The 14,328-nt window shown below is 45.3% G+C and overlaps 1 protein-coding gene and 1 non-coding gene across 4 annotated transcripts in view; both read left to right on the top strand.

The window, feature by feature from the left end:
• Window positions 1–14,328, top strand: part of TESK2 (testis associated actin remodelling kinase 2) — a 152,917-nt gene that overhangs the window by 136,851 nt on the left and 1,738 nt on the right. For 2 of the 3 annotated variants that reach the window (XM_050798811.1, XM_050798820.1), the window contains exons 5-10: window positions 3,988–4,134; window positions 11,598–11,680; window positions 11,905–11,989; window positions 12,573–12,656; window positions 12,856–12,942; window positions 13,952–14,069. In XM_050798811.1, coding sequence (XP_050654768.1) covers window positions 3,988–4,134; window positions 11,598–11,680; window positions 11,905–11,989; window positions 12,573–12,656; window positions 12,856–12,942; window positions 13,952–14,069 — 604 coding nt within the window. The remainder of the gene's footprint in view (window positions 1–3,987; window positions 4,135–11,597; window positions 11,681–11,904; window positions 11,990–12,572; window positions 12,657–12,855; window positions 12,943–13,951; window positions 14,070–14,328) is intronic. The other variant, XM_050798829.1, reaches the window with a different exon arrangement.
• On the top strand, window positions 1,495–1,595 carry LOC126945732 (small nucleolar RNA U13). Its single transcript, XR_007722540.1, has one exon. It is a non-coding gene; the product is annotated as a small nucleolar RNA U13 (small nucleolar RNA).

The raw sequence follows: 14,328 nt of genomic DNA, 5'->3' as shown, positions 1-14,328 counted from the left end.
TGACTTTCAGAGCTAAAGAAACCTGCCTGCATGATGAGACGTCAGCTTCACTGCCCACTTATAACTTGAAGTTCACAAGCTCAGTTTCTTTTCAGCAAATGGGCACCTCAAATGTGAACCTTAGGCAGACTCAACTAGAATGAAGAGAGCAAGGCGCTGTGCTTATGCCGTCATTATGCCTTATTTTAAGATTTTCAAAGATGGATTATCAAGCAGGATGAAGCAGATCAACAAGTTTCCCTTTTGAGAAGTTAGAAGATTTATTTTTAGTCATTCTTTCTGCCTTGCCAAAACCCATCGACGCTTCCAAGGATCTGAAGTGCTGCATGGTGCTGCCCCCAACTGGTTCTTTTTGGTGCATGACATTTAAATTTTTTTTGAAGCACTTTCACATGTTTTATTTTATTATTATTTTTTGTTGCCCAGGCTGGAGTGCAGTAATATGATCTCTGCTCACTACAACCTCTGCCTCCCAGGTTCAAGCGATTCTCGTGCCTCGGCCTCCCGAGTAGCTGGGATCACAGTCATCTGCCACCATGCCCACCTTATTTTTGTATCTTTAGTAGAGACGGGGTTTTACCATGTTGGCCAGGCTGGCCTCGAACTCCTAGCCTCAGGCGATCCACCTGCCTCGGCCTCCTAAAGTGGTAGGAATACAGGCGTGAGCCATCTCGCCTGGCCAACTTTCACATATTTTTTTTCGAGACAAGATCTCACTCTGTTGCCTAGGCTGGAGTGCAGTGGCTCAATCTCGCTTCACTGCAGCCTCCACTTCCCGGGTTCAAGCGATTCTCCTGCCTCAGTCTCCCAAGTAGCTGGGATTACAGGCACCCACCACCAAGCCTGGCTAATTTTTGTATTTTTAGTAGAGATGGGGTTTCACTATGTTGGCCAGGCTAGTCTTGAACTCCTGACCTTAGGTTATCTGCCTGCCTTGGCCTCCCAAAGTGCTGGAATTACAGGCATGAGACTTTCACGTATTTTATTAGATTCTCATGACACTGCAAATTAGGTGAATCCGGGATTATCATACCTACTTATAGTTGAGAAAAGTGAAAGATGGATAGCCTTATTAGTTGATTTGTCCAAGTTAAATGGCTATTAGGAGGCTGAATTGGGCTAGAATTCAGATATTTCTCCTCTTATCCCATTAAGTTCCCTAGTCCTTTGTAAATTCAGTAGTACCCCAAAATATGTATTAAGATACAAATTTTAGGCTCAGAGGAATTTCTGTCTTTTTCTCCCTTGGGAGGAGGAGGGAAATAATACATCATATAAGGTTTGAGTAAATTCATTTTTGAGCTCCTGTGCTGAATGAGGCTCTCTGACTCAGATGCTGTGGTCTCTAACTCTCCAGTGCAACGTAGTGGTAAAGAATATGGACTTGAGCCAGACTGCAGAGTCTGCCAGTCTCTGCCACTTAATAATTGGATAATCTTAAGCAAGTTGCTTAATTTCTAAATGCCTTCTCTAAAATAGGAGTAATAGTATATAGTCCTTTTGTAGTCCATAGCATGATTATTGGATTTTCACGTGCATGTATGAGGTTTATTACCCTCAAACCTTATTAATGTCTGCATGTTGCCTGTCTGACATGAAAAAAAAAAAAAAAGGAAAAAAAGTAACAGTATAGCTACAGGGTTATTGTGCAGATTAAATGAGATAATATATGCAAAACTCTCAGAGCAGTGCCTCAAACAATTTAAGTACTATATAAATAACAGCTGCTATTATTATTTATAAATAAATATACTGGGTCTCGTTCTGTTGCCCAAGCTGGAATCTAGTGGCACAATCATGGCTCACTACAGCCTTGACCTCCTGAGGTTCAAGTGATCATCACAACCTCAACCTTGTGAGTAGCTGGGACTATAGGCACACACCACCACACCCAGCTAATTTTTTTTTTTTTTTTTTTTTTTTTTTTTTTTTGAGATGGAGTTTCACTCTTGTTGCCCAGGCTGAAATGCAATGGTGCGATCTCGGCTCACTGCAACCTCTGTCTCCCGTGTTCAAGCAATTCTCCTGTCTCAGCCTCCTGAGTGGCTGGGATTACACACACCTGCTACCATGCCCAGCTAATTTTTTTGTATTTTTAGTAGAGACAGAGTTTCACCATGTTGGCCAGGCTGGTCTTGAACTCCTGATGTCAGGTGATCTGCCTGCCTCGGCCTCCCAAAGTGCTAGGATTACAGGCATGAGCCACTGCACCTGGCTGTCCTTCTGAACGTTTAGAATGTTTTCCTATTGACATTCTTGCCTGTTCCTTGGGATTCTGTTAATTTCCCATCTTACATGTTAAACCCTGGGCATGCATGACCTTGGAATGCAAGACTGCTTCAGCTCAATGTTTTTGCCTCCTAAATATTAAGTCTCTCACTTAGACTTTGTTCTTAAACTTCAAACTGACTGTATTTAGATCATTTCCACCTTGGTTGTCCAATAAGCACCTGCAACTTTAATAATTTAACTTCTCCCAGCTGAACTCACTATCTTTTTTTTTTTTTTTTTAAAGACAAGGTCTCACTCTGTCACCCAGGCTGGAGTGCATTGGCATGATCTTAGCTCACTGCAGCCTCAACCTCCCAGGCTCAAGTGATCTTCCCACGTAGCTAGGACTACAGGTGTGCACCATCACATCCAGCTAATTCTGTTTATTTATTTATTTTGAAGTGGAGTCTCGCTCTGTCGCCCAGGCTGGAGTGCAGTAGCGTGATCTCGGCTCACCGCAAGCTCCGCCTCCCAGGTTCATGCCATTCTCCTGCCTCAGCCTCCCGAGTAGCTGGGACTACAGGCACCCGCCACCAGACTTGGCTAATTTTTTGTATTTTTAGTAGAGACGGAGTTTCACTGTGTTAGCCAGGATGGTCTCATCACTGTGTTAGCCAGGATGACCTCGTGATCCGCCCGCCTCGTCCTCCCAAAGTGCTGGGATTACAGGCGTGAGCCACCACACCCAGCCAATTCTGTTTATTTTTTGTAGAGACTAAGTCTCTCTCACTATGCTGTTCAGGCTGGTCTGAACTCCTGAGCTCAAGCGATCCTCCTACCTCTCAAAGTTCTAGGATTATAGGCATGAGTCACCATACCTGGCCTGAACTCACTGCCTTTTAACATTGCCTCATCTTCTAAACACCTACTCCTCTCCTTACTCTCTGGGTATTTAATAATGACATCCAGGGACCAATAGCCTATTGCTCTCATTCTCTAATCCAGGTAATTATCAATTTTTTTTTCAACTCTGCCATCTAAATACATTTTGAATCTTGCTTTCATTCCAGTGCCTCTACTATTGCCATGATTCAGATGCCCTGCTCTCACCAGGATTATTGCAGTAATCTCCTATTTCCCTTTCTCTGTATTTTTCACTCTAATCCATCTATCATACCATTGCTAAAATAATATTTTCTTTAAAAAGCAAATATAACCATGTGGTTCTCCTGCTTAAAATGCTTCTTTTGTTTCCTATAGACAGGATAAAGTTCACATATCTTAGCAAAACATATCAGCCTCACTTCCTGACTCATCTATAAATGCACTCTGGCCATATCGAAGTAAATTAAGTTCCTGAATGCATCATGCACTTAACCTGTAACTTTGCATATGCTGCTCCCTCTGTGTCCCTCTTTCCTGCTACTCCAGGTCATCCTTTCTGACTCCTTATTTCCTCTCTGCATCTTCCTCTGAAATGCCTTCACAGTTTAGCTTTATCCTTGGTACTGCATGGTGTTGTCCTACCTGCACATAACTATATTTTAATAGTTATTATATGATATTGTCTATGTCCCTTAATAGATTTTGGTCTCCTTAAAGGAAAGTGTCATTGTGTGCAGCACCTACTATAGTGTTTGGAGGCAGAATAAGCCCTCAACAACTTAAAAAAAAAAAAAAAAGTCTCTCTCTTCTAGGTGTTTACTCTCTAATGGTTTCACTACTAGCCTAAACATTTCTGATAAATGGTAGCTGGGTTTTCCTTCTGTTTTGCAGTATATCAACTCCGGGAACCTGGAACAGTTGCTAGACAGTAACCTGCATTTGCCTTGGACTGTGAGGGTAAAACTGGCCTATGACATAGCAGTGGGCCTCAGCTACCTTCACTTCAAAGGCATTTTTCATCGGGACCTCACATCTAAGGTATGAAGGCTTTACTTTCACAACTCATTGAGAGATACCACCCTTCTCTTTTGCCAAGAAAGCTGTCAGATTTAACATTTAATCACAGAGGACATAATTCATTACATTTTATAGTTAGTCCTTAGAAAGCCTACATCTTTTCCATCTGTTTTTGAGATAGGGTCTCACTCTATTGCCCAGGCTGGAGTGCTTCTGCCTCCTGGGTTCAATGATTCTCGTGCCTCAGCCTCCTGAGTAGCTGGGACTAGAAGTGCGCATTACCACACTTGGCTAATTTTTAGTAGAGGAAGAATTTTGCCATATTGGCCAGGCTGGTCTTGAACTCCTGGCTGCAAACAGTCCACCGCGTTGGCCTCCCAAAGTACTGGGATTACAGGCGTGAGTCACTGTGCCCCACCATAAGCCTATATTTTCTTACAGAAGGTTCCTTTCAGTGCTGAGTGAGCCGACACATATACTTTTTTTTTTTTTTTGAGACAAGGTCTCACCCTGTCACTCAGGCTAGAGTGCAGTGGCATGATCTTGGCTCACTGCAGCCTCCACCCCATGGGCTCAAGCAATCCTCCTACCCATGGGCTCCTCCATGGGCTCAAGCAATCCTCCACCCCATGGGCTCAAGCAATGAAGCCTTCTGAATAGCTGGGACCACAGGCGTGCACCACCATGCCTAGCTGTATTTTTGGGTTTTGGGGGCTTTTTTTTTTCCTGCTCTTATTGCCCACGCTGGAGTGCAATGGAGTGATCTTGGCTCACTGCAGCCTCCACCTCGTGGATTCAAGCAATTATCCTGCCTCAGCCTCCTGAGTAGCTGGGATTACAGATGCCCGCCATCACCCCTAGCTAATTTTTTGTATTTTTAATAAAGATGGGGTTTCACCATGTTGACCAGGCTGGTCTCAAACTCCTGACCTCAGGTGATCCATGTGCCTTGGCCTCTCAAAGTGCTGGAATTACAGGCGTGAGCCACTGTACCCAGCCTTTTTTTGTATTTTTAATAGAGATGAAGTCTTGCCATGTTGCCCAGACTGGTCTCAAACTCGTGAACTCAAGCAGTCCACCTGCCTCAGCCTCCTAAGGTGCTGGGATTACATGCGTGCACTGTGCCCAGCCAACGCATACATCTTGAGAGCCTTCATGTTTAACTTAAATCTCCTGAATATGTGTAACAAGAGCAAATGACATGAGAAAGGTTAATAAATTCTTGCCTTATAGGAGTGACAGCAGTCAAGGCAGTATAGGGGCCTATCAATTTTCTTTCCCGTGGCCCCCAGGATGTAGGTCTTAGCTAAGAGCAGGAGTTCAGTGATTTTTAGTCACTTGAATGCAGGTTTTTAGGGCCATAATGTACTGACCCATTTTCTGCCTGTGTGATTGAGTTTCTGCTGCCCTGCCAGTTCCTCTTTGGCATCAGCTGATCTCTGTAGCACTCTTGCTGTCCAAATTGCTGTGTGACCAGGTTAGAAAAGAGTCTCTTTCAGAGGAAGTTGGCCATGCCACAAAACAGGCACCTCATAGCCAAATGGCCTAAGATACCATCATGACAAGGTTTATATAAATAATACTGTTTGATTATTGATGGGGGAGCTATAAGGCGATCTAACATATCTAATATGACTTCTGCCCAAGAACTGAATTAAAGTCTGCTAGGGAGGTGTATGAGAGTTTTGTACTTGCCTAAGAATAGCTGTCACTTCATTCCCCACCCTCAATACCTACATGTACACATATTCACACATGCATGCACATACTTCTCCTCCTTCTGCCCTAGATGAAGGGGAGGGGAGCCTGTCTTAAGAAAAAGCTTGAAAGGGAACAGAAGTAGCGGTACTCTGAGTCAATAAAGCCTAAAGCAGTAAATACCTGGATGCCTCACATGGAATGGTTTTGGTGTGTGGCAGAGTCATTTGTAGTCAGCTGCACTGTTCCTGAAGGAGCACAAGACTGGCAAGTAGAAACTGGGAACCAGCTGAGGCCTAGTTATAAGGAGCCCTTTATCTACTTTACTGTCTGTAAGAACTGGACAGTTGGGCAGTTGGGACCTGAAAGGTGATATCTTATCTCTTCATTAGCCATTTCTTCTCCCCCAGAATGTTTTGGAAAACCAAAACTAAGAAAAGTGCAGGCCGGGCGTGGTGGCTCACGCCTGTAATCCCAGCACTTTGGAAGGCCGAGGTGGGCAGATCACCTGAGGTCAGGAGTTCAAGACCAGCCTGGCCAACATGGTGAAACCTTATCTCTAATGAAATACAAAAATTAGCCAGGTACGATGGCGGGTGTCTGTAATCCCAGCTACTCGGGAGGCTGAGATGGGAGAATCGCTTGAATCTGGGAGATGGTGGTTGAGGTGAGCTGAGATCGTGCCACTGCACTCTAGCCTGGGCAACTGAGTGAGACTCTGTCTTGAAAAAATAAAAATAAAAATGCATTTGTTCCAGGTAAATGGATAGGGTTGAATCAATTTAGATATCAAATCCTTGCTTCCTACTCAGAAAGCACCATTTTTTCTAAGATAGAGGGAGTTTGTGACAAAATATGTATCAGTTACACAGATATCCACCCCCCCCCCACACACACACACACACGTCTCCTGTCTCTGGCTGCAATGATGAAATAATATTAGAAAAGAGGAACTTCTGACCTAGAGGTGCATACAGTCTTATTGGCAAATAACTAAAAAGTAGTGGACAGCATTTTATAATTGTTTAGCTACATAGACGACAAGTTTTCAGAGCAGGAAAGATCACTCTGGGCCAGGGTAGCTATGCTTCCTCCAGGAAAGCCTCCACTCCCTAAGAGTTCATCATATTCCCTTCTGTGCCCTGAAAGCACTTTGTCCCATTGCACTAATGTCCAAGTGTGGTTCTGTCCGGGCTTGTTGTGCTGTATTACAAAAATAATTAACCTTTTTGGACTATAGGATAAGACCACTATCCTTTGCTTTTCCTAATGGGGAATGAGTATTGCCAGTGTCAATTGGCTTGAGACAAGAAACTAGGAACATAGGAGAAATAACTCCCTATATTTCTGGGCTATACTTTCTTGGGTCTGGACTTTAAGGAGGTTTTGAGGATACTTCCAGGTGGTGAAAGCAAAGGAGTTTTGCAAACTCTAGAGGAAGGCTGGGAAGTATACTATAGGGGATCTCAAGTTGAAGACAAACAAGTGAGTCTTATGAACCAGACTGTCCAATTTGAGATACTGTCTGTGTTCATTGCCCTTTTATCATCTCTGAGATTTATCTGGTAAAGTTTTGTCTGAATGTTTCAGCCTCATTGTAACCGTGTTGCAGGAATTAGGGAGAGGAGTGTATGTCTACACCTAGGCCAGAGCAGCCCACCCAAGATACCTGTGTGGTGGTGGCAGTGGCCCTAAGAACAAAAAGTCCCAAGGAGAAATAAAGCAAAAGGGACAGTAGAGGGCTCTGAGGTTTCTAAATTATCTCTTCATAGTCCATCTTGGGTCTGTGTTTTATTTCTTTAAGGAAAGTATCAGGTTTTCTTACATTTTAATATTATACACTCCATATCACTTGATTGTTCTGTTGTGTCTGTATCTCCCACCAGCATATGAGTTTCTCAAGTGCTCCTCTTACTTACTTTTGTTTTCTTAGCACCTAGCATACAGCCTATGAGAGTAAAGGCTTCCTGGGCATATTTCAGGGAAGGGCTTGATAGCAAAGAGGCTGAAACGCCTGCTCCAGAGCTGAGATTCTGGGTCCCAGGCCCAGTTTTGTCCCCATCTCTGAATGACTTCAATGACCTTAGAACTCCGTGTTCCCAGTCTGTAAAATAGATGCTGTCCTTGACTTTGCAGGAGTGATCAGTCCACATTGCTCAGACCAGAGCTGACAGGAGGGATTTAAAGTAGAGGTAACATGTTCCACATGGGTAAACCAGGACAGAGAGAAGTAGATGCCTTTTTCCAAATGATCCTGAGCCTGTGGTTGGAAGCAAAAAGATCCCAAGTTTCCTATCAACGTGCCTCGTGAAAGTAGTATTGCCTTTATAGGATTCATGTCTGCAGCTACTGCAATAATACTCTAAGAGTAAAATGTCTGTCAGATATAGCCGTTCAGTCTCATTTTGTAATTACTTCTAAGAAACAGCCTGAAACAGACTTTTACAGTGGCAAGGCTAAGAACTTACTTAGAAGGAAGTGGGAGGCAGTGTGGCTTTAAAAACACTCAGTTCATGAGCACTATGAAGAAATGCCAATAGCCACACACAGGCTTTTATCAGTAGCTCTAGGAGTAACCAGTATACATATACCCGAGCCTTGGCTCTTGGGGGCAGCTGAGAAAGTAGTTGCTTCTGCTTAATACCATTACTGCCCAACATCAGGAAAGTACTACTGATCTTCTGTGGTTACTGTTGGGAATGAGTATGAATTATGAATTGCACCTTTAGTTCTTAGTTCTTTTCTGTTGTTATTGTTGACTGCATAGAAGCCACTTAGGTGATTTCACTAGAATGAAAAGCCTATTCAGTTATGGTCTCAGGCTATGCCACACAACGAGGAATAGAAAATGCCAATTTTCAGAGTGAAGAGAACATGAATTAGGAACAATGTTGAATGCTGGAGGGATGTAGAGAATGACTGTTAGTGTACCCTGCAGTTAATTTTTATAATTAAAACCATCAGCAGCTTCTGGGAACTATTTATGCTATGCTATTAGAGGGCACAATATTGGGGAATCCAATCTCTACCTTTCATGGGCTCTACTCTAGTTGTGGAGATATTTAAGTCAGCAGGTCATTACACAAGAGCTATGGTAAAGGTACGGGATCACATGGTGGGATTGAGGGTAAGGGATGGGACATATCACACCAAAACCGATAATCCTTTAAGAGACTTGAAATATAGCAGTCCCTGAGGCATTTAGGAGTCCGGCAGTTCGGTCACTGATCTCCCTGTGCTATGAAAAGAACCTCTTGACTGTTCAGTCTTTCAGTAGAATCAGTCTTTTCCTGCCTGATCCTAACTGAGTTTATGGAGTCAGTTTTTTGGAGGTGAGGGGAAAGAGGTGAAGTCACATAGAAAGTGTTTTGTTGCAGAAACAGCTTTAGAGTGAACATGAATTAATAGACTTGGCATTTCTCCACTCAGGTGGCTTTATTCAATGTTAATACTGACTGTGCAGCTGTTCCAGGACACCTCAGGTACTTCTCTCAGGTGTCTGATCTGGCCCAGTTCTGAAGAATTTGTGTAGGTTTCCAGGAAATGCATCCATGGCCACCCTTTTGAGTCTCTTGTCATCTCAGTCCTCACTATGGAGAGTGGAATATATGATTATTGTATACGTTTGACACATGCTTTTTGTAATTTCAATTTTTGAGACAGAGTCTCACTGTTGCCCAGGCTGGAGTGCAGTGGCGTGCTAACTGCAACCTCTGCCTCCTGGGTTCAAGTGATTCTCCTGCCTCAGCCTCCCGAGTAGCTGGGATTACAGGTGCCCACCACCACACCTGGCTAATTTTTGTATTTTTAGTAGAGACAGGGTTTCACCATGTTGGCCAGGCTGGTCTTGAACTCCTGACCTCAGGTGATCTGCCTGCCTTGGCCTCCCAAAGTGCTGGAATTACAGGCATGAGCCACCATACCCAGCTTGACACATGCTTTTAAAAGAAGCCCCGTTGCTTCAGTCATCAGATCAAACTTTCATTTAACACACTTTTGCCAAGCTCCTTCTGGGTGCCTGTGCTAGGTTACAGATACAGAGACAAATGAAATCATTCCTTGCCCGTGAAGAGGCAAACATGTAAGTCACTGCTGCAGTGTGGTATAATAGGTGTGAGGACAATGAGGAATGGGAACCAGGCAGCAGTAGTGCCTGGGCTGCTTTTTGAAACTGAAAAGGTCACCTCTTGCCTCAGGGAAATCAGACTGGGCCTCTCTTACTGCTTAGTGTAGGCAGGCTTCTGGGAAGGAAGAGACATAGGTGACATATTTGAGCTGCCACTGCCTCACAGGCTGGTGCCCTATAGCTGGGGCTTTGGCTGATAGGAAGGCTGGCCTAGGGCCCATCTTCTTACAGACAGTCAAAATCAGGGAGTGGGGGGTGCTGAGCCAGCAGGACTGATGAGAGAGCCAAAGCCAGGACAAGCATAAGGACTGTCCTTCCTGGAAGCCAGAGATGAGGCATGTCTACCTGTGATCCAGGGTAGAAGGGATGAAATCACGGCTCCTTCCAGCTTGGGGAAGGGGAATGGTGTAATCATGTCAAGGCCAGAGTAAGGGATTGATTTGTACCTGACAGGAGTAAGCAGGAAGTGACCTGGCCATGTCTTAGCAACTAGATACTAAGGCTGGCAAGGAAGAGGGAGGGCTGGTTTGGGTCAGATGGGGCCTTGCTGGCTCCAGAAGTGTTTCTGTGAGCCAAGGATCCCTGCTGTCTGCTATTCTGAAGGAAGGGGGTGGGGTGAGGTGCCTCTTGAGCCAGAGCAGTGTAGGGCTATTTTGAAAGCAGCTATTTGGGGAGAGGTGGTTGCTGCTTTGTTTATTTACAGGTCATTTGGGTTGACCTGAAGACAGCATTTGTTCAGTGAGCATATTCTCAGCCTGTCTCATGAATTGAAACCTGTGAGGAAGGAAGGACCAAACCAGAACTTGCTCCTGAGGGGTTCATAGCTTTTCTGCTAGACTGTAAGAGGAGTGTCATAGAGGAGGAGCTAAAGAAGTTGAGATGAGAGGGAGAGAGAAAGATGAGGTCATGGCTAAAAAGGTAGCTTGCCTTAAAAGACAAAATTTTCTTAGGTGAAAAGGATAATTGGGAGGATGTTTCAAATGGAACAGAACAGTGTAAGCAAAGGCAAAGGCTTGAAGGACCTGTTCAGGTTTGGTAAGTCAAGCTTGTCTGTGACAAGTTTGGATGAGGATATGTGCATAGGGGCACCAGGAACAGGGGAACAGCAGCTAGGCCAGTTGGATAAAGCCAGATCATAGACTTTTAATGCCAAAGAGGTTGGTTGTGATCTTGTGGACAGTGAAGGTTAGTGTAGGCTTAGACACTTGTCTTGTGCTTATATGAAGTTGGCAAGGTCAGGCCTGGGCTTTGGGTCTGTTTCTGAGGAAGGAGGAAGGGAGACCAGGGGCCTGATAGTCTGTTGTTCTCCCCTATATTGCAAGCTCCAAGAGGACAAGGATTTTGGTTGTTTTCGTCTAGCTATTTCTAGCACCTAAAACTATGCCTAGCACTTAGAAAGCAAAGACGAGTAATTGTGTTTGGAATGTGAAGTGTATCCTAGGGCAGCCTAAATGTAACCAAGACCCAGGATTAACTAATCTCACCTGGCTGTCTTAGAGCCCCTGATCTGACCAGTGGGGTCAGCTTAAGAGTGTGGTTCACCAAGAAGCAGAGAAGAAGGTGCCCTGTGGTAGGAAGGGAGGAATGGGTGGTAACTCTGTGGCTGACTGATCCCCACTTCTGAGCCACATTATTTTCTCTTCCTTCCTGGGAATCCTAGAACTGCCTGATAAAGAGGGATGAGAATGGTTACTCTGCAGTGGTAGCTGACTTTGGCCTGGCTGAGAAGATCCCCGATGTCAGGTATGTAGCCCTACTGGATGCTGGGGTTCAAGGGACATGGGGCTGAAGCTAAGGGAAAATTCTAGCCTCCTCCCCAGAGGCCAGGACTTGGTCACAGCTCAACTTCAGCTCCCTAAATTTGGTTAGTCCTTGCCTATACCCATCCTTGGGATGGAGGAATGGTCAAAAGATTCCATTGCACCAGCCAATGGCAAGCTCATTTTCTGTATAATCTCACCCCACAGCATGGGGAGTGAGAAGTTGGCCGTGGTGGGTTCCCCATTCTGGATGGCACCTGAGGTTCTCCGAGATGAGCCCTATAACGAAAAAGTAAGTTTTGAGGATCTCAAGGCCTGATTCTCCTTTTTTTTTTTTTTTTTTTTTTCTTTTTTTTGAGATGGTCTCACTCTGTTGCCCAGGCTGGAATGTAGTGGCACGATCTCAGCTCACTGCCTCCCGGGTTCAAGCTATTCTCCCGCCTCAGCTTCCCAAGTAGCTAGAATTACAGGCATGCGCCACCATGCCCTGCTAATTTTTTTTTATTTTTAGTAAAGACAGGGTTTCACCATGTTGGCCAGGCTGGTCTCAAACTCCTGACCTCAAGGGATCTGCCCGCCTCAGCTTCCTGAAGTGCTGGGATTACAGGCATGAGCCACCGCGCTCAGCCCTGATTCTCCTTAGAATCTACTCTTAGCAGAGTGTCCAAGATGTTCCTACTAAGAACAGGTAGATGTTCCTACAAGGTACCAGGGGTGTACCTGGCAGCTGCCCAGTGACTGACTTGGATGAAATATGGGCAATATTAACCCAAGCCTGGGTTGTTAGATGGGGGGGTGGGGCGAGGCAGAGGCAGGGGAAGATACCCTACCCCTCAACCCATTAAGAGGGAAACCAAAGTCTGACTACCCACCAGGCAGATGTGTTCTCTTATGGTATCATCCTCTGCGAGATCATCGCCCGCATCCAGGCCGATCCGGACTATCTTCCCCGCACAGAGGTGAGCTGCAACCATGGGGATCATTGCCACTGATGGGGCTAGTTTGAAGCAATGAAACTGTTCTGTTCCTGGGGTGGACTTGCTGGAACTGTCTGTGGCTGGTTGTCAGGGGCAGCTCCCAACCTCTTCTACTGAGTAGACTAGGATGGGTCGGGGGATTAATGAACTGTCTACCTAGGCTTTCCATACCCTTCCACAGAATTTCGGGCTGGACTATGATGCCTTCCAGCACATGGTAGGAGACTGTCCTCCAGACTTTCTGCAGCTTACCTTCAACTGCTGTAATGTGAGTATCTTTCTCCCTCTGCCTTTCATCAGGGGCTGGTTGAACCCTTTTCATCTGGTTAGGACTGTACAGAGAGGCTGCTAATTAGCTTCATGAGGGACCTCATTTTCTTTTTTTTTTTTTTGATACGGAGTTTCGCTCTTGTTGCCCAGACTGGAGTGCAATGGTGTGATCTTGGCTCATCGCAACCACCACCTCCCAGGTTCAAGCAATTCTCCTGCCTCTGCTCGGCCTCCCGAGTAGCTGGGATTACAGGCATGCACCACCATGCCCGGCTAATTTTGTATTTTTAGTAGAGATGGGGTTTCTTCATGTTGAGGTTGGTCTCGAACTCCTGACCTCAGGTGATCCACCCGCCTCGGCCTCCCAAAGTGCTGGGATTACAGGAGTGAGCCACCGCGCCCAGCCAAGGGACCTCATTTTCACTGTAGTGACAGCAACCACACCTCCTTCTCCTCCCTCTGGCTCTTAGCTAACCTATTCGGAGCCCTGGACCAAGGAAAGAAAAAAATTGCTTTGTATTATCTGGTCCTCAGCCTGTAGGATAGACCCATCACTCCTTGCCTTGGGTGTTGATGGAACTCTGGTCCAGTTTTATTGTTGGACTGTGGATCCAACTGGTCCTGAGGCATATGAGAAAGGCTCTTCTTGGCCTTCATATATATAGCTCTGGGGCTAGACCTTACCTGTTAGGATCAAGGGGTAGGTGGGCTTTGTTCAGATACCTCCCAGAAACACATTAGAAGCAGAACTCAAGAACAGAATAAACTAATATGAGCATACTTTTGGAAGGTTCTGTGACAAGGTGATAAGACAAACACTAAGACAGGGAGGGAAGTAGACAATAGTGTTTTCCCTGACCTGAACTGTATCTTCATTGTCTGGGGCCTTGAGAAAAGGTCTCTTAGCTGCACATCTGAATCTTCAAAGATGCCAGAAATAGACTCAAATGCCATCTTTGGGGTGGGAGATGGAGGGCAGGGCTCATGGCTGTTGTGTATACCTACAGATGGACCCCAAACTGCGCCCATCTTTTGTGGAGATTGGGAAGACCCTGCAGGAAATTCTTAGCCGCCTACAGGAAGAAGAGCAGGAGAGGGATAGGAAGCTGCAGCCCACAGCCAAGGGTAAGAGATTAGACCAGGGAGCCAAACCTAACCCTAAGGGAGGAAATTTGGATGTGGGGCCTTCTCCTCTTAGGATTGTGATTGCCAGGATCCCAGGTCCAGAAATAAAGGGGAGGGGAAGGAGGTAACACAGAAAGTACTGGCCTCTTTAAGAGCTGTGGCTTAGCATACTGCTTCCCGTCTCCGAGTCTGTTTCTTCATTGGTGAAACGGGGCTGTGGTATCAACTTTGCTTTCATGAGTGAAAACATTCTGTGGTA

Source organism: Macaca thibetana, chromosome 1 (genome assembly GCF_024542745.1).
Source record: "Macaca thibetana thibetana isolate TM-01 chromosome 1, ASM2454274v1, whole genome shotgun sequence".
Classification (NCBI taxonomy): Eukaryota; Metazoa; Chordata; class Mammalia; order Primates; family Cercopithecidae; genus Macaca; species Macaca thibetana.
Note: the sequence above shows the minus strand (reverse complement) of the source record. Positions and strands in the feature narration are given on the sequence as shown.